This window comes from Gorilla gorilla, chromosome 16 (genome assembly GCF_029281585.2).
Source record: "Gorilla gorilla gorilla isolate KB3781 chromosome 16, NHGRI_mGorGor1-v2.1_pri, whole genome shotgun sequence".
Classification (NCBI taxonomy): Eukaryota; Metazoa; Chordata; class Mammalia; order Primates; family Hominidae; genus Gorilla; species Gorilla gorilla.
In genome coordinates this window covers 69,597,833-69,618,048 of record NC_073240.2, presented here as the reverse complement: position 1 = coordinate 69,618,048, position 20,216 = coordinate 69,597,833, and the positions used below count along the sequence as shown (strand labels likewise).

General features: G+C 45.8%; 1 protein-coding gene across 1 annotated transcript in view; it reads left to right on the top strand.

Annotated features, from left to right (window-relative positions):
• Nucleotides 1–6,594, top strand: part of ANP32A (acidic nuclear phosphoprotein 32 family member A) — a 41,889-nt gene extending 35,295 nt beyond the window's left edge. The window contains exons 4-7 of the mRNA XM_004056396.5: nt 922–1,120; nt 2,463–2,560; nt 5,032–5,095; nt 5,363–6,594. Of these exons, the coding sequence (XP_004056444.4) occupies nt 922–1,120; nt 2,463–2,560; nt 5,032–5,095; nt 5,363–5,424 (423 nt within the window). The 3' untranslated portion in view covers nt 5,425–6,594. The remainder of the gene's footprint in view (nt 1–921; nt 1,121–2,462; nt 2,561–5,031; nt 5,096–5,362) is intronic.
• The last annotated feature ends 13,622 nt before the right edge of the window (nt 6,595–20,216 follow it).

Below are 20,216 nucleotides of genomic sequence, written 5' to 3'. Positions count from 1 at the left end.
TGACTCCAAGGAGCAATGGTTTCACTCCCTTGTTAGACCTGGCCCCCTTTGGAATGGGGACTCAGCCTGGGATGGGATTTTTTTTACCTGGTGCCTCGAAGGTGGGTGAGGTGGGAAGTCAAAATGCAGCTCAGTTACTTGCAAGCAGTATGACCCTTCACTTCCTGGGCCTCAGTTTCCTCTACCATCAAACAGGGATAACATTGGCTAGAACCCGTCTGGTGTAAAGCTTTGACAGAGCACATCGTGTCAAATACCATGGACAGAATTGGGGTCCTCCATTGCTTTTTCTCTTGTCCTTTTTTGACAGGCAATATTCAAAGAGTAAGAGCACAGGTCTGAAGTTGGGCTGCCTGATGAATTACCAAATCCTGTGCCCTCCATTTCCACATATGTGAAATTAACTAATAATTATTTCTACCTTACAGGGGTTGTGAGATAAAGTGACTCAGTACATGAAGTGCTATGTTAACCGCCCTTATCATCATCATTATCAGATGCAGAAGGAGTTAGTTTGTTAGTTCAAGTTGGCTTTTGGTTTCCCTCTGGCTCCTTAGTCTCAGGGAGAGGCAGTAAACCTCTTGGCTCATGCACCAAGAAAGCCCCAGGCTAATTTCAAGTCAATCACTGTTAAGACAGAAGCTGTAATTGCAGAATAAAAGTGTTAACATTGGATAAGGCTTCAAAGATCCTCCAGTCCAACCCCCCATTTTCCAGATGGAGACGCTGAGGCCCACAAACTGCAGGTGATATGTCTGGGCAAACACTGTGGCTAAGCAGAGCCAAATCCAAGCTTCCTTATCACCTGGAAGTCATGGTCTGCCCATGCTATCTCATGGCATCCTTGCCTGTTTGCTAGGGCTGTTCCTCCACCTTCCTCCCACAAATCACTTACTGTTGGCTTCATTTTTCCGCTTGCAGAAAAAGTTAGAAAACCTCAAGAGCTTAGACCTTTTCAATTGCGAGGTAACCAACCTGAACGACTACCGAGAAAATGTGTTCAAGCTCCTCCCGCAACTCACATATCTCGACGGCTATGACCGGGACGACAAGGAGGCCCCTGACTCGGATGCTGAGGGCTACGTGGAGGGCCTGGATGATGAGGAGGAGGATGAGGATGGTGGGTGACAGGGTGCGGCCCAGGGCTGCAGGGGCCCAGCTGAGGCCTTGGGGCTCGTCCTTGGCTTTGCAGAGGTGGATGGGCTGGGTGTTGGGAGGCCCCCACCCAGCTACTGAAGGCTGGCCGGCTGTCTGGTAGCTACCACCTTCCAAAGCTATGGAGGGGAGTGGGGCTGTCTGCTTTGTTTTCCATAGTCCCTAATCTGTCTCATTGGTTGACTTCCCTAAAAGAACAAAGCATGAGTCCCATGCTCATGGGAATATCCTGAGATTCTCCAACTGCATAATAACTCCTTTAAAACCATCCAACTGAATCCCCACTTCAATTTTTGTCCCTTTTCCAAAGCCCCCAGGGAGTGGGATTCTACAGTCTTTCTGTAGTGTGACCCGCACTTAGACACTCTCCCAGGGAGGGAGGGAGGGGATAGAGAGAGAAGAGGGTGTGGCCTGAGGACTCCTCTTTCCCATCTAGGTATTCAGTAGTGGAGAGGAGGTCCAGAGCTAGAGGGGTTGTGGGGCCCCCTGGTGGTTGCAGCCCACAGCCCCACACCTAGGGGCACAGGCTCAGGTGCTCAGGAGCCCCAGGTGCTCAGAAGTGGAGGACTGCAGGCCGCTTATTGGGTTCCCCGGCAGTGTGGTGTGCAGTCGAGGCCTACAGGAAGGAAGGAGGGAAAAGAAGGGAGTCCTGTTCCCTCCCCTTCTCCCTTGCCACCAGCACAGTGCAGCTTTCCCATGCATCTTCGTGGCCAGATAAAGTTGAGAATGGAGACACTTGCCTGATTAATTAATTCAGATACGGGATTTTGGTTTTCCTTGTTCAATTGGGAGTGTTTTGCAAGATACTCAGAGACCATGTTTGCCTTGGTGGGGATCTTGTGATATGGCAGAAAGGAGCCAAAACTGGCAGTCCCGGGACCAGGTCCCCTAGGCCCAGCTCAACCAGTGACTCGATGCGTGACCTTGAACAAGTCAGTTCTCCCTGTGCCTCAGATCTCTCACCTTTAACCTGAGGAGTTTGATTTGACCTTGCCACTTTCTTGGGCCCCGGAACCTGTTGCTGTGCTCTGACAATTTCCTGGTGGTCTCGGTGTGAGAGGCCTCCAGAAGGGGCCTTTCACATGCATAACACTTGTGAGGGGGGCTTATCTTTGGCACAACTTCAGGATGTGTTTAATTATGTCAGCACTGTTTTCATGAGAGTTAGTGTGTTCCATCTTTGGGCTTAGGTGGGTGTGGGAGGGTCATGAGCCCCACACTGAAGACGCTACAGGGACCTGTGCTGTGTGGGGGGCGCAGCCAGCTCACCGCTAGTTCTGTTTCCATTCCCCATTTCGATTGCACAGAGGAGGAGTATGATGAAGATGCTCAGGTAGTGGAAGACGAGGAGGACGAGGATGAGGAGGAGGAAGGTGAAGAGGAGGACGTGAGTGGAGAGGAGGAGGTAAGGAGGCTGGGCTGGGCAGGGCCACCATCTGCCCCTTTGAGGCAGTCCCCCTGACTGCCTCTGTGATCAGTCTTGGCAGCCCTGGAGCCCTGGTTAGGAAAGTCGCTCCCCCATGGGTAGAGAAGTGAGTCCATTTCAGAGCCTTTCACTGGGCTGTTTCTGGGGAGACAAGACTTGCAGTAAGCTCTGGGGAGGCTGGATTAGAAGAGGGGAAGAGGATTTTAGAGGCAGGGACTGAACCTGCTGGGGTAAGCCTGGCCGTTGTTTCTATGTGAAGAAGTACAGAATGCATGGCCCCATTTTCTGCTTTTTGCTTTCATATGCTAATTAAGATATTCATTGAGCACTTAAACTGTGCTAGGGAAAACCAAAGTCTGCCTTGAACTGATAAGTAGCAGAATAACACTGCTGGATCCCAAATCAGAGAGTGACACTATGGAAATAGAGCACCAGGAGTTGGCCATTTTCCTAAAGAGATTGGCTGGTTCCCAGTTTTTTAACAAGATCTGTGAGGGGGTGAATCCCAGCTCTACCACTCGCAAGCTGTGTGTCCCCAGACAATTTACCTGACCTTTCTGAGCCTATTTCTTCATCTGTAAAATAGGGATCATGATAGCTTTCTCACAGGGTTGTTAAGAGGATAAAGTGAAGTGTAAGTAAAATGCTTAAGGACAGTGTCTGACAAGGGGTAAGTGTCTGACTGCTTATTGTAGGCGTTCACACCCTCCTCCAGGTTCCTGGCACTGTGTTGGGTTTTGTGTTTGTGTGTTCTGAGTCTCTCTGTAGCAGAGTCATTTTCTATGACTTGCTCAGAATTCTAAATCAACTCTTGCTAATTGCAAAAGTTAGAACTAGAGAGTTTTAAAGTGACAATAGCATGGACAAGGCGCCTGTGTCCCCTCCCAACTCCCCCCGCAGTTTCCTGTCTCCCTCAATGGAGGATGCAGACACATCCGCTTGCCACACGGACTCACTCAGATAGTGTCTTCCAGTTCCAGCCAGCCGGCCCAGGCTTGAGAGACACAGGCCAATGACAATAGAATCGCGGAGGCCAGGCGTGGTGGCTCACGCCTGTAATCCTAGCACTTTGGGAGGCCGAGGCGGGCGGATCACTTGAGGTCAGGAGTTTGAGACCAGCCTAGGCAACATGGCGAGACTCCATCTCTACTAAAAATATAAAAATTAGCCAGGCATGTTGACGGATGCCTATAATTCCAGCTACACAGGAGGCTGGGGCACGAGAATCGCTTGAACCTGGGAGGCGGAGGTTGCAGTGAGCTGAGATGGCACCACCGCTGCATTCCAGCCTGGGCAATAGAGCGAGACTCAGTCAAAAAAAAGCTGGCCAGATGAGCTTGGTTTCTGTTTAGTTGTGCTGCTGGCTTTGTCTTCTCCCTAGGTCTAGACTCTTAGGCTCATCTCTAAAGAATATTGTATTTTAAAAATAAAGTCTTAGTAAAACAGGTTCCCCTAGAACAGGGCAGTAAGTTGTATTGGCTAATAGCTGTTTCATCTTCCTCTTCCTGTCACAGGAGTGCTGCATGTGAGGTTTGGGGGGGTGGGGATGGAGGGAGGGTTGTGGGTTTTGTTTTTTGTTTTTTAAATAATCTCACTGACCATCTGCATATTTCCAGCTTTCAGTAAAGGAGAGCTCATACATGCAAAAAAAACCAGAACCTTAGCAAACAGACTGATGAGGGAACTCTTTGGTGACATTTTAAAAGAATGTTTCCCTTGACAAAAAAGAAATCTGTCACCAAGTTCTTTTAAACTTCAGGAACCAGGTTTAACAAGCAGAGATTCAACTTGCATATACTTTCAGGAGCAGAGGAAAGCAAGGGCCCTGTGTTGAGAAAGAAAGTCATACACCTTGCTGAATCTCAAGCCGGTTGGGAATGATGTCCTCAGGGGGTCTTGAATTTATCTTCCCCCAACCCTTCCAGGTGGTCCAAGTTTGCAAGCTAGGGAAGGGGCTGGGTCAGATGACGTTGGACTTGCCCACAGAATCTGGATTTGCTGAAACTGGGGTCTTCTCTTGAAGCCAAAACTAGATTGAGGACAGATGCAAGAAAGGATGGCCTACTTTGCACGTCAGGGAGTCTGCTCAGGAACTTGTTCTCCTCAGAGAACGTGCAGACTGGAAAGCTGCCTGCCTTACAGGGACTTCAGATCAGAGTTCTTAACCTGGGTCCTGGAATCCATAACCCCCTGAAACTGCTTGCAAATATTATAAATGATACGGACATTTTCTGGAGAAGGAGTTCAAAGCTTTCTGCAGATTTCCCAATGGGTCCTTGATCTGAAATAAATGAAGAACCTCTGCTTTACATTCCTCCCGAGATGTCAAGTCTTGGTGGGGGCTCTGAGAGGCTGGGGGTGACCCCAGCCTTTTTGTGCTCTGTGTGGCTTCCTCAGCATGTCCCAAGGCGGGGCATTTCTAATGTTCTGGTATCTGTCCTTTCTCCTAGGAGGATGAAGAAGGTTATAACGATGGAGAGGTAGATGACGAGGAAGATGAAGAAGAGCTTGGTGGTATGGCAGCCTTTTTACTCTCAGCTGGTAGCAGCCTGGCCCTTTCACTTTGGCCTTAGATTGCTTAGACTCAGAGGCCCCTGGCAGTGGGCAGGACACTCCTGTCAGAGGCCTCAGGTTCCCCTTCCAGCTGTGCAGATGTCTTGCATCGGTTTCCAAGGATGGCACAGCTTGCTAGTCGTGGGTCCCCTGACTTCTCACTGGGTGGGTTGAGTTAAAGAGGTGGGATTAATAACTAATCTAAATGCCACTTTCTTACTTTTCCAGAAGAAGAAAGGGGTCAGAAGCGAAAACGAGAACCTGAAGATGAGGGAGAAGATGATGACTAAGTGGAATAACCTATTTTGAAAAATTCCTATTGTGATTTGACTGTTTTTACCCATATCCCCTCTCCCCCCTCCAATCCTGCCCCCTGAAACTTATTTTTTTCTGATTGTAACGTTGCTGTGGGAACGAGAGGGGAAAAGTGTACTGGGGGTTGCGGGGGGAGGGATGGCGGGTGGGGGTGGAATAAAATACTATTTTTACTGCCACTCTTTATTTTTTCCCCCTACTTTTTCTTTGTGTCCGGTTTTTGTCCCTGTAAATGCGATAGCTAAGTACACACTAAGTGAGCATTTGTTCCTGACTCTCAAAGAGGATGGTTTGGAGTTCTCTTACGTTTCCTGGTATTTCCCAAGTCTCTTGGGTTGGTTGGAAGGCTGTGGCTGGTCTCAGTTTGGTTACTCAATGCCCAGGAGGGGCTGAGCACCAGCCATATCTTTTGCTTTGGTTCACATGATACCTGCTTTTCTCGGGCCTGCTAGAGGCATCCAACGCCCTGGTTTGTAAATAGCAACCTAAAGGCGTATTTTGGCACTGGTCTGGGGACATTCCCCATCTCTCATCCCTTTTCCCCCTTCACAGATGGTGGTGGGCTTCGCTCTACAAAGAGGACTCTGATGTTACTCTTGAGCTTATGAGCCAGAGAGCTGAAAACGGCAGGCTTGTTGTGTTAAGTTACAAGGAAAATGGATTTGGTAATTAAAATTAGAAGAAACACACCTTCAAACTTCAACTTCTTTAAAAGAAAAAAAAAAACTGTCCTATCTTGTTCTGTAAAATATTAGAACGCTTTGTTTTACAAAAAATGATGAGAGAATTCTTCCACATGTACTTCTGTGCTTAGAACATTTTTACAGACCTAAGCGCTGGAGGCGTTGCTGCATGTCGGCTGGGTTTTTTTTTTCATACACCCGAGCACGGAAAAACTAACGCAAAATTGTATTTTCTTACCTAGTGGAAATCTGAAATGACTGCAAATTCCTAGTGAATGTACAGGTTTGCTTTCGTGTCCCTCTTCTGGTTGCTTTAGAAGTGACGTGTAATTTCTGAACCCATGTTTCATCTGTATAAAAGAACATCTGCACCAGTTTTTCTCCTGCCCCTCAGAAGAGCCAAACTTTGAGTTTTATGTCTGTTTGTCATTGATAAATTTCAATAAATCTTTTTATACAATTTTTTTGGGGATGGCTTCTTTGAGTCCAACAGGCCATTGATCTTTTCAAGATGCATTCCAGATGAACTGCTAGGTGAGGGGGAAGCTTCATTTTTGTTACCTGATAGAATAGCTTTTCTTATGAGATATATATAATGTGATACTATGTTTGGATATTTTTGGTCTTAAAGCAAGACTACAGTGGTGTATCTTCATTAAAAGCTTCCTTTAAAAAAGTTACAGAGATACTAAAAAAACAAGTACCCAAACAATCAAGTTGGGCCAACCTTGGAACCTTGTTTTGAATATCTTTCATTGTTTTGTTTGTCGTATTGTAAAAAGAATGTATGGTTGAAAACTCAGGAATGTTTATAAAACAAATTATTTCACAAACCCAGAGGTTTACATATGGTGTTTTATTTTGTTACTTTACTTAACAGTATTATAATCATTTCCCTGTTTCTTTAATTTTCAAAAGCATGTATCTTAAATGGCTACATAGTAGTCCATCAACTATATTCTGATTTACTTAATTCTAACCAAATGGTTAGATGTTTTCATTATGTCCAGCTTACCCCTGTAGTGGACATTGTTATATTACTACTTATTCATACTTTTTGTGGAGTTCTTAGTACAAACTCTTAGAAGTAGTAGAGTCATTGGACCAAAAGCTAAAAACATTTATGAGGCTCATGTACAAGGTTCCATGTTTTCCAGAAGAGTTCAGCCAATTTACTGTGGTTGTTTATACACGTACACATATACTCATTCTTATGTATTCATTCTTCACAGCCTTGAACCCACAACAAGCCCTAGTTCCTTACAATGTCTTATAGTTGTTGTGTGATTCCAGCAGTGTAAAGTGTTTCCAGAAGAGCCCGTGACCCACCTCACCCTCTGGGTGGTACCCTGGCACCTACTGCCCTTTGGAGCAAGCTGCCTGTGGTTCCAAGCATGGGATGGAGAAGTGACCTCCTCTGGCCCAAGTGCTGTGCTAAGCACCTGGGCTGTGAGAATGAACTAGACAGGCATGTTCTTGTGCCTCTCAGAGTGAAAGAACATGGGAGTGGGGTGAAACTGAGAGATGCTGTGGTCTGGCCTCAGATTTTCTGGCCCTGACTTCCCTCCATGGGGTCTTTAAGGATCAGGTGACTAACAGATACAGCAATAAATACTATAGGCCAGGCACGGTGGGTCATGCCTATAATCCCAGCACTTTGGGAGGTCAAGGCGGATGCACTGCTTGAGTCCAGGAGATCGCTTGAGACCAGCATAGGCAACATAGTGAGATCCCGTCTCTACAAAAAATACAGAAATTAGCCAGGCGTGGTGGTGCACACCTGTAGTCCCAGCTACTCGGGAGGCTGAGGCAGGAAAATCACTTGAGCAAGGGAAGTCGAGGCTGCAGTGGGTCATGATCACCCCACTGCACTCCAGCCTGGATGACAGGCTGAGGACTTGTCTCACAAAGAAAGAACTACAAAATGGAAGGAAAAATGGAAGGTGGTGAATGGGTTGATGTTAATGGGCCTCAGGGAGGAGAACCCTTTCTGTATTAATCGTGCCAAGCATTCACGTCAACCCTTGAGGAAGATCATATGTCCATTTAACAGATAAGGAAAACAGGTCAAGTAACTTGGAAGAAGTGGAATCAGCATGAAACCCAGGCCCATCTGGGGCTATTTTCATTCATGGAACTTAGTGGCACAGAAAGCTCAGACAAAGGAGAGGAGAGAGGGGCAGGGCTGGCTTTTCCTGAGCTCTTGCTATGGGCTAGGCCCTTTCCTTCAAATGCAGCGTCTCATTAATCTTACCGAATCATCACAGCCACCTTATGTAGATGCTATTACCCTTGCTACACAGGTGGCTTAGAGGGTAATGCCCAAGGCCATACAGCCAGGAAGAAGAGCACCATCAGGAATTAACCAGGTGTGCGATTCCAGAGCCAGCCCTCTTGCCCGTACCATAAGTGCCTCCCACATCCTGACTCCTGCTCCCCAGATCAGACCACTTGTGTGAGTGAGGCGTGTTGCAGTAGTTCCTCACCCTGACCATCATGGCTTCAGTGAGGGAAGTCTCACCACTCAGTGTGCTAGTTAATGCCACAGGACAGACCCTTGAGAGGGAAGAACTTTTTCTAAGTCACCCCATGCAACCCTCTTATTTGACCAAAGAGGAAATCAAAGCCCAGAGAAGGCAAGTGACGTGCCCAAGGTGGCCCTGCAAGGGAGTGACAGCCAAGCCTAGAACCCAGGACTCCCATCCCTGGGCTTCTGCACCATCTCACCCACAGCTGTACTGTTTGGGTGGGGGGAGGCCAGCTGCAGCGAGAAGACACACAGTGCAGTGTGTCTTCCAGGAAGAAAACAGCCGAGCCTTGAGTGAACAGGATATAGTGAGTGTCATGGCCATGTATGTGTTCTATGTGGCTTTGGAATGCATCATAGGTTCTTGATATTCACAGTGGATTTGGCTCCCTGACATTGTCCTATCTGACATTGATCACCACTGAAAGGCTGCACATTTCCTGGTGCAGACCAGTGCCTGGAGAGGACAGTAATGACAATGCTTCTTGATTATGAGCTACTCTGTGTCATGTGCTTTCCATCCATTGCCTCCTCTAATCTTCATAGATTTCACAGAGGAAACCAAAGCTCAGAAGTGAGACAACTAGCCCAGCTAGTAAGTGAAGGGCCTCAAAACTACATCCTTCTGACTCCAGAGACCTTGTTCTTAGCCACTGTGTTCAAAGTACCAGGCAAATGAGGGAAGGGGGGTTGAGCAATTCAGTTTGTCTCATTTGCTGACTTGCAAAGGCTGTTTTTATCCTGGTTTAGAAACTCATTGTTCGTGGTTGGAAGGATTCCCACAGTGGGTCTCTAATAAGCAGCTTTGGACAACAGCAGCTCTAAGTCCCTGGTCCAGCCCTTGGACAGGCCCCTGGGACAGGCTGGCCCAAGGCTGAGCAGGCCAAGGAGGGGGCTGGAGATGGTTGCACAGATGAGGGTAGGTCAAAGGCTGGGTCATCTGACTGAGGCCCTCAAGCCTGGCGGTGGTCGCACTAGCAGAGGAGAGATTGCCAGAAGCTCCGGAGTCACTGAGGCATCTGGAGTCTGCTGGCTGACTGTGAACTGGAGAGCTGACGCAAGGAACGTCCGTGGGGCTGCCTGCCAACCATCCGTTCTTCTTGGCCTAGCAACAACTCCAAGGGACCATTGGAAGGACTCACATGGATATGGACCATTCTCCATTCCTGAAGTTCAGATGGGCTGGCCCCCATCCCTCTGGGTCTTAGGTAAGCAAGTTATTTTGTCCTGGCCAGTCAGCCTAGTCCAAATCCTAACCACAGTGACTGGTACAAGGAAGGACCTGAAACCCAAATTGGTCAAATGAGGCTTGCTCCCTGGAATCTAGAAAACAAGAATCTTCCCGTGGGAGGTGCTGGGCTAGAGGATGGAGGCCTGGAGTTGAGGAGGCATAGCCCTTGGATAGAGCCATGACAGAGAACCAGCGAACCTCCAGGTGATCCGCTCTCATCCTGGGAGTCCCGATGAGTGCAATGAAGTGAGGACTTCAACAGATACTTAGAACTTACTGTTTGCCAGGGACTACACATTATTTTTCTTGTGTTTCATCATAACCCTATTCTGTAATCATCATTATCCACATTTCAAAGATTGAACCCATCTAAATACTCAATATTGGCTGCTTAGTGCCAGACACAACAGTAAATGCTTTATAAAACTCAACCTAGTGTTTCCCAAATTTCCCTGATAATCTCTGGGGCCTGTCAGACTGCCAGGCCTCATCCCTGGGAATTCTAGTTCAGTAGCCCTGGACTAGGGCCCAGGAATTTGTGATTTTAACAATGCCCAGAGGATTCTCATCATGAGGGAAGTTTGGGAAATGCTGCGTTAAACTCAATAGCCACAGCTAATATGGCCATACTCATTTAAAACTGAGAAAAGTGAGGCTCAAAGAGGTTAACTGACCTGCCCAACATCACACAGGTGGCAAGCGGAATTCAAATGTGGATCCACATATCTTTTACACCTCTTGTAGAAAGGGGATGATAATAGCTACCTGTGTATCTCACAGGCTGTGAGATGATGGAAAGATGGTGTGTTAGTCTGTTCTTACCTCACTCTAAAGAAATGCCTGGCCGGGTATGGTGGCTCACAGCTGTAATCGCAATACTTTGGGAGGCTGAGGCAGGCAGATCTCTTGAGCCCAGGAGTTAGAGACCAGCCTAGGCAACATGGTGAGACTCTGTCTCTACAAAGAATACAAAAATTAGCTAGGTGTGGTGATGTGCACCTGTAGTCCTGGCTACTCGGGAGGCTGAGGTGGGAGGATCATTTGAGCCTAGGAGGTCATGACTGCAGTGAGCTATGATTGCACCACTGCACTCCAGCCTGGGCGACAGAGCAAGCAAGACTCCATCTCAAAAAAAGAAAAGAAGTACCTGAGGCTGGGTTATTTATAAAGAGTTTTAATTGGCTCATGGTTCTGCAGGCTGTACAGGAAGTGTGTGGTCCTGGTATCTGCTCGGCTTCTGGTGAGTCCTCAGGGAATTTGACTCATGGTGGAGGCGAAACAGGAACAGGCCCGTCACATGGCAAGTAAAGGAGCAAGAGAGAGAAGGGGGAGGTGCTGTGCTCTTCTAAACAACCAGATCTCTGAGTGAACTCAGAGCAAGAACTCACTCATTACCATGGGGATGGCACCAAGCCACTCATGAGGGATCTGCCCCATCCAAACACGTCCCATCAGGCCCCACCGCTAACAGTGGGGATCACATTTCGACATGAGATTTGGAGGGGACACATATCCAAACCATACCAGATGGGAAAGAGCAGTGGAAAGCAAAAATTTCTATTTTTTTTTTTTAAGTATGGTAAAGAATCCCAGGCAACCCAAATATTTTTTGTAACAAGGAGAAAACAAAATTTTCAATGGCCCTTGGTAATTAAGACAAGCTTCTTGGAAGTTTTCCTCCCTTCCCTTTAAAAATTTACATTAGCAAAATCCACTCTGTTGCTTTTTGTTTGTTTGTTTATAAATGTAAGGGGTGCAAGTGCAGTTTTGTTCCACGGATGTATTACATAGTGGTGAAGTCTGGGCCTTTAGTGTAACCATCACCTGAATAATATACATTGTATCCATTAAATAATTTCTTTGTTTCAACCACCACAGTCATGATACATTCCATGGACTATCTTGGTTATAAAAAGCAATGGATTTGCCCTCTGGGAGTATCCTAAATCTTGCTGATGGCCTTCTGCAGGTGTTACACATTTTGGTGAGGCGCTCAGGAGTCAGGAGACCTGGATTCTCATCCTAGCTCTGAAACTAACTAGCTGGGTAGTCGCCAAGTCACCTCTGTGTCCTATAAAAACAGTGATGCGGACTAAATGACTTTGACAGTCTTAGTCGATACTTTGTTGTATTATTTCCCTCATTGCCCTGGGGCCTATAGTTACATCTATTTTGAACACAAAATAAAGCATTCCCCTGCCAAAACTCTGCAGTGGCAGTAGGAAGGGTCAATGTGGGAGAAATAGTAGCCTCTCTAGTGAGGCAGGAGTGTTTTGATAGAGAATTTGCAAAACGACTTTCTGAGGTCTCAAAGTGTAGACTGATAGCCTGGTCTATACACACCTACAATTGCCTGGGTAATCCAGCTGGCTCAATAAGGAAGTACAGATAAAACTAATCTGTATTGAGTGCCCTTTATGTGCCCAGAGCTTGACACATGTGATCTCATTTAATTCTCACAGCAGAATTCTACTTGAAGTAGCTATTAATGATTTCCACTTTCCAGATGAAGAAACGGATGTTCAGAGACATTATGTTAAGTTGCTCAAGGTCACACAGGCAGGAAGGCACCAAATGGTATTAGAACCCGTAGCTTCCTGGTCTAAAGTATGGAGCTGTTTCCTCAATTTTTAGGTCTTGTGCAGCCTACAACGAACTGCAGCAAGATTCATCTCACCCAAATCTTGGCTTGATTAATTTCACACCTTTTCTCAAGCATCCAGCTCTCAGGCCCAGCACGCTCCTCCCACTCATCTCTGCAGTTCTCCAGACTTCCAAGCCTGTGACAAAACCAGTCTCTCCATAGTCCCTGGGAACAGATGTCTTGCAACAAAAATGTTTTGAACCTCAGGAACAAGGATAATGGATCTCTACTTCTGGAGAGAGGGACACTAGATGTTGTGAAAGATCAACAGCAGCTCCTTTCAATGCCTGAAAAATAGGAAGAGGCAGCACAGTTGGTGGTACCATCCTAGGCTAGAGCTAGGAAGCCTGTGTGACCTTGGACTAACCACCTCTCTCTACTCTCCACCTCCCAGAATGTCAGGAGATACAGGGTATCCATGCATGCTGATAGGAATGATCCAGTAGAGAGGGAGGCATCAACGATAGAGGAGAGAGGGGGAGAATCTTGGAGAAAATCAGAGGCATGGGTTCTAGTACATAAATAGAAGTTTGGCCTTTGGAAAAGGACAGGACGCTTCATCCTTCATAACAGGAGAGCAGGAGAAAGGCTGTAGATACAGGTAGGTGGGCAGATTCAGTGGAGGGAAGATGGGAGAGTTCATGTTGGCTTTTGAAGGAAATGTGAGGCAAGGTCATCAGTGGGAGATGGGGGCACAGAGGGGCAGAATGGGAGTGGGAAGTTTGAGGAGAGACAGGAGGCATGAGAGTTGTTTTGGGGGTGGGAAAACAACTACACCAGGAGGCATGGGAGGGCTAAATGCCCACTTATTTGAGACCAGGGAGCATGACTTTAAAGGGAGGCCCATCACCATGGCTCAGCAGCTTGAGTGCAGGCACCAAGGAGGCAGACAGTTGCATTAACTAGCCAGATGATTCTGATGAGTAAAGCACAGGCCATGGAGGATAGGGCATTTAGAAGGCTGTGAGGATGGACCATGAGTTCTAAGCTGGCTAGGTAGGGAAGTGAGTCAGCATTGATAGTGAGAAGGTGGGGAAGGTCAACAGATGGAGATGTGCTAGGGCTGAAGGGTTGCTGGGGTTAGTGAGAAGGTCAAGGATGTGACTCTGGGAGCAGGTGTCTCATAGAACACAGAAGCCGACTTTCACTGGAGATGAGGAGGTTGCAGAATTGAGAAGCCAAGGTATTGGAAGGTTAATCCTTGAGATTGTTGACATTGCTGAGAATGATAATGGGAATAGTAATAGAAAAAAAAATAATGAATCAAAGCTAGTCCTCACTCATGCAGAAGCCAAATGCAGCAACGAAGAGGCACTCATGCCTGTTTGAAGGAGGAGGGAGGAGCCATGGAAGCAGTAATGTGGAACAAAGAACAATGCCCCAGTTCCAGGCTCTGGGGCCCAGGAAAGAGGGGCAGCCATCCTTCTGGCTTCCTCATGAGAAGTCTGCAGGGGGAGTGGAGTTATCAGGCAGGGAGCAAAAGAGGAGGTTCATCAACTGCTTATCAATGGACCACACATGGTCCCAGCAGGTTGAGGATGTGAAAAGGGTAGAAAATAGCCCTTGTTTTTCCCGCTATAAAGTTCATGTATTTTCTTAATTAATTTTTAGAGACAGGGTCTTGCTCTGTTGCCCAGTCTGTAGTGCAGTGGAGTGATCTTAGCTCACTGCAGCCTCTACCATCTGGGCAAAAATGATTCTCCCACCTCAGCCTCTTAACTGCCTGGCTGATTTTTTTAATTTTTTTTTTTTTGTAGAAACGGGGTCTTACTAGGTTACTCAGGCTGAGCTCAAGCAATACTCCCACCACAGCTTCCCAAAGTGCTGGTAAAGTGCTGGGATTGCAGGCATGAGCCACTGTGTCCAGCCACAGAGCACTTGCAGTGCAGCTAGAGACTAAGGAATGGAGCTTTTTTTTTTTTTTTTTTTTTTTTTGAGATGGAGTCTCACTCTGTCGCCCAGGGTGGAATGCAATGGTGCGATCTTGGCTCACTGCAACCTCCACTTCCTGGGTTCAAGCGATTCTCCTGCCTCAGCCTCCCAAATAGTTGGGATTACAGGTGCATGCCACCATGCCCAGCTAATTTTTGTATTTTTAGTGGAGAAGGGGTTTCACCACATTGGCCAGGCTGGTCTCAAACTCCTGACCTCAAGTGATCCATCCACCTTGGTCTCCTAAAGTGCTGGGATTACCAGCGTGAGCCACTGCACCTGGCCTAGTAATGAAGCCTTTAATTATATTTAATTAATTTAAGTGGAAAGAGACACAGGTGGTTATCATATTGGACAACACAGCTCTAGGCTTTGCTCTTCAGGGTCCTGAGCATATACATGGAAGGAAGTATTTTTAAGCTGCTGGTGTGGCAGGGCTAGGGCAGGCTACAGAGCCAGATTTTTCTGTTCCAGTGCTTATGGATGTCCACAGAGATGCTGGCTGTCTTGGGTTCTGCTTGTCTTCTCTGAGTCTTTGGAGATTGCTGGCCTCTCCTTTTGAGGGCTGCCCAACTTCCTGCAGCCCCACACCCTCACTTCTCTGTTCTAACCAGGAACAGATGGCAGTCACTGCCTGTTGCCTCCAATCCACCCACCCTCTCAGACCAGTTCTGGCAAGAAGTTCACTGACTGAGCATCCATTTTCCAGATACATAAGTCAGGTGTCCCCTGTCACCTCTGGCCAGTGTTCCAAACTTCATTGTTAGCATTCAGATGGCAGGGGGAAATCAGGAACACCACTGTACCATCCAAGCCCCATCCAGACCATACAACAGGTGTTTTGGACAACTGCAACAAAGGTTCCTCTATCACCTAAATATGATGGCAGCTCCAGGGCCGCAGGCATTCAGTTCACTCTGCTGTTCTCTGCATGACCCAGGCAAAAATGAGCTGCCTAAGCTGGTTGGTCACCAACACTAGGAAGCCCCCTGATTGGTCAGGTTCTGGCTTGGACACCAACCCTTGCTTCAATCATCTGGTGAGGGGGCTCCTGCTTTAATTTATAGGCCCTCTCAACTGTGCTGAAAGAACTGCCTGGGCCCACTTTCCCAGAAGAGGCTGTGGGCGTGCTCACCACTTGGAGCTCCACGGATTGTCTAAGGCAGCAGAGTGCCTGAGTCTGGCTGTCCACACTTCAGCACTCTAGATCCCCCTGTGGGCCTCAGTCACAGAACCTGTCTTTGCTGGCTTCCTTGAACCCTATTCATATTCTACAGGTGCCTACCTGACTTGACTTGCTGGCTTCCTTGAACCCTATTCATATTCTACAGGTGCTTACCTGACTTGACTTGACCTCCATCGTTTTGGTTCCTGGCACAGTCCTTATTACTCCTTATCAGCTCGAAGCTGTTGCCATTCAATTCCTTAGCAGGCAAAGCGGGGCAGAAATATGGAGTTTTTGCAGTGAGGGGTCTTAAACAAGAGGATAAACCCATGGTTCTGTTGACATTATGGAGTCAAACTTCTCGACAGATTGGTTTTTAGGAAATGGACCACACTCCAGAAAATAGTAAATGAGAGCAGAGATATAAAGATATATAGAGAGAGTTTTTTTTTTTTTTTTTTTTTGAGATGGAATCTCACTCTGTCACCAGGCTGGAGTGCAGTGGCACGATCTCAGCTCACTGCAACTTCCGTCTCCTAGGTTCAAGCGATTATCCTGCCTCAGCCTCCCAAGTAGCTGGGATTACAGGCACTTGCCACCACGCCCGGCTATTTTTTTTTTTTTTTTTTTTTTTGTATTTTTAGTAGAGACGGGGTTTTACCACATTGGCCAGGCTGGTCTCAAACCCCTACCCTCAGGTGATTCACCCACCTCGGCCTCCCAAAGTGCTAGATTACAGGCATGCGCCACTTCTCACCTGGCCAAGAGCAGATATTGACCACCATGCCAACCACTGGAGTAGGTATTGGGTGGGGCTACAAAGTTTAAGGAGGCTTGTTTTCTGCTCTGTTTCAAGACAGCAGACTGAAGCACGATTTGGAGTTGAGGTGTCCCTTGAGATTTTATAGTGACAGACAAAATTTTGCCAAATTTGATCAGCAGCCACCAAAAATGAGAATTCTTAAAACTGTCTCAGAATGGAAAGAGGCTTCTGACACTTAAAAATGCAGTTTCTAGCTTTCTAGGAGGAAAAAGGTACAGTAGGGGATGTTATAATATTTATTGAAAAGAAGAGAAAACAATTACTGTGCATACAAATGGGGATAGTATGTAAAGTTTATTGTCATCTGAAAAGTTAACATGCTCTAGATTCAATAAGAAAAAAAAAATTTAAAAATGAGCAAAATATTTGAACAGACCACAAAAGAAGAGCTCCTACAAGCATGGGAATGGGGACTAATTGGAAAGAGGCACAAGGGAACTGCCTGGGGGGGATGGAATTATTCTATCTCTTTACTGGAGTGTGGATTACACATGTGTATACATTTGTCAAAATTCATAAGCACGTGAAAAAGTGCCCAAGATCATGAATCATCAGGGAAATGCAAATAAAACCCACGATGAGTTATCACTCACCCACTAAAGCAGTGAAAATTAAGGAGACTGACAACACCAAAAGTTGGTGAGGATGTGGAGCAATCAGAGCGCTATGTATTAGCTGGTGGGCGTGGAAAATGGTACAACCTCTTAGGGAAACATTCTGGCAATTTTTAATTTTATAATTGTATACATACCTTCCAACCCAGCAATTTTTTTTCTTTTTCTTTTTTGTTTTGTTTTGTTTTGTTTTTGTTTTTGAGACAGGCCTCATTGGGTCACCCAGGTTGGAGTGCAGTGGCATGATCTCAGCTCACTGCAACCTTTGCATGCCCCCCCCCCAATTCCCCCCTGACCCCTGGGGGCTCAAGCGATCCTCTCACCTCAGCTTCCCAAGCAGCTGGGACCACCACAGGTGTGCACTACCACACCCAGCTATCATTTCTTTGTATTTTTAGTAGAGACAGGGTCTCGCTATATTGCCTAGGCTAGTCTTAAACACCTGGACTCAAGTGATCCACCTGCCTTGATCTCCCAAAGTGCTGGGATTACAGGTGTGAGCCACTGCGCCCAGCCAGACCCAGCCATTCTATGCCATGATATTTACCCAACAAAAGTAAAATACATTCACAAAAAGACTTGTACAAGAAAGCTTATAGCAACTTTGTTTGTAATAGCCCCAAACCGGAAACAACTCAAATGTCCAAAAACATGAATGAAAAAAAAATTGGGGTGTATCTATACAACAGAATAGTACCCAACGATAAAAATCAGTGAATTACTGATAAGCACCACCCAGAAGAATCTCAGAAACATTATGCTGAGCAAAACCAAGCCAGACACAAAAGTGTACATCCCATATCCATTTATATAAAATTTAATAACAAGCCTCTGCCAGCATGGAAATGGGGACTGATTGAAAAGAGGCATGAGGGAACTGCCTGAAGATAGAATTATTCTCTTAATTTGAGTGCGGATTACACGTGTGTATGCATTTGTCAAAATTTGGCTAGGTGCAGTGGCTTATGCCTATAATCCCAGCACTTTGGGAGGCCAAGATGGGTGGATCACCTGAGGTCAGGAGTTTGAGACCAGCCTGGCCAACATGGTGAAACCTCGTCTCTATTAAAAATACAAAAAATTAGCCGGGCATGGTGGCACGTGCCTGTAGTCCCAGCTACTTGGGAGGCAGAGGCAGGAGAATTGCTTGAACCCGGGAGGCAGAGGCTGCTGTGAGCTGAGATCACGCCACTGCACTCCAGCCTGGGCGACAGAGTGAGACTCCATCTCAAAAAAAAAAAATCAACTTGTTTTTGTGCTAACCCCTATCGACCCCAGTGGTGATGGCACTAGGCTCTAGAGGCCAAAGAAGAGACCCAGAGCCACCAAATGTGACACGGAGTTTTACTGGGGGCTTACCTGTAGGGGAGAGAGTGCAGTCATGGTGGCCAGGCAGAAGAAATGCAACTGCTTGCAAAAGGCATGCAGTTGATACAGCATTTCCACTTAGCACCCTAACAACCTTCACCTGGCAACCTTCATTCAGCTCAGAACTCAGAGACTCAATCTCCCATATGGGCTGTCTTCCACAGGGTGGGACTGGGGCTCAGATGTTCCTCATAGACAAGGAACAAATCTCCAGGTTGGCCACTCCCAGATTCCCTAGTTCACATTCAGGTGTGTCTGCCATACAGGGTCATTTTCAGGGTACCCCTAAGTTATTGCTATCAGGTGCATTTACCATACACATATAATATTTGTGCATTTCACTGTGTGTACACTACAAAAATAAAAAAACATAAATAGAGAACCTTTATTAATGATATGCATGTTGAGGCATTTAGAGATGAAGTGCAATGATTTCTGCACTTTAACGTGCATAAAAAATAAGATTAATTGATGTATATATGGTAAAGTGAATACAGCAAAATGTTCATTATAGAATCTAGGTAGTAAATATATTTTCAGGCTTTCAGTATATATGAAAAATTTCATGGTGAAATAATGGTGTGAAGATAATATGCAAAACGAAGATATAGAATTAAGATTATGGCCAATTTTAAAAAATCACTGAAAACATTAACTTTGTATCTTTATATTTAATTAAAACACATTAACATAATACTTGTATTACGAGAGAGAAAAAAAAGCTCATTATAGAAATTCTGAGGCCAGGCGCAGTGGCTTATGCCTGTAATCCCAGCATTTCGTGAGGCCGAGGTGGGCGGATCACTTGAGGTCAGGAGTTTGAGACCAGCCTGGCCAACATGATGAAACCCTGTCCCTTCTAAAAATACAAAAATAAGCCGGGTGTGGTCGCGCAGGCATGTATGTCCCAGCTACTAGGGAGGCTGAGACACAAGAAGCACTTGAGCTGGGGAGGTGGGGGTTGCAGTGAGCCGAGAACGCACCACTACACTGCATTCTGGGTGACAGAGTGAGATTCTATCTCAAAAAAAAGAAAAGAAAAAGAAAATTTAAAATATGCAGAGTAGAAATAACATTTTAAAAATCTGTACTCTCACAACCCCTGGAAAATCACTTACAACATATTAGTATATTTCTTTTTTTTACTTAACGTATCTTGAAAATTTTCCAGTGTCATTAAATGTTCTTCAAAAAAACGATTCTTAGATGGTAATATATTCCATTGCATGTATGTACTATATATAAATTGTTTAATCACTCCCTATTGTTAGATGTTGGCTTATTTCCAAGTTTTTCTATTCCAAACAAAGCTAGGGTGAACATCACTCTGCATACATCTTTGACCACATTTTGATTTTTCTTTAGGTTAGATTCCTTAAATTTGGCTTACTGGGTCAGAGGTTAGGAACATTTTTAATGTTTAATACTAACAAATCGTTTTCCAGAAAGGTTATACCAAGTTACATACCCTATGTAGTATACGAGAGTGTTTGTTTCCTGCAACTTTGATATCTTTGGGTATTTTTTTAAATTCAGTTTTAAGTTTTTTGCCAATCTATAGGGGAAAAATTGTATTGTGTTATCATTGTAATTTGTATTTCTTTGAATACTATTAAATTTAAACATTTCTTTTTTCCAAATTCTTACTAGTGATTTGTATTTCTTCTCTAAATTATCTGTTTACATCCTTTATCTATCATGTGGGGGAGGCTGTTACTACTTTTATATTGATTTGTTGAAGCTTTTTGTAAAATAAGTGTATTAATCTCATGCCTTATGT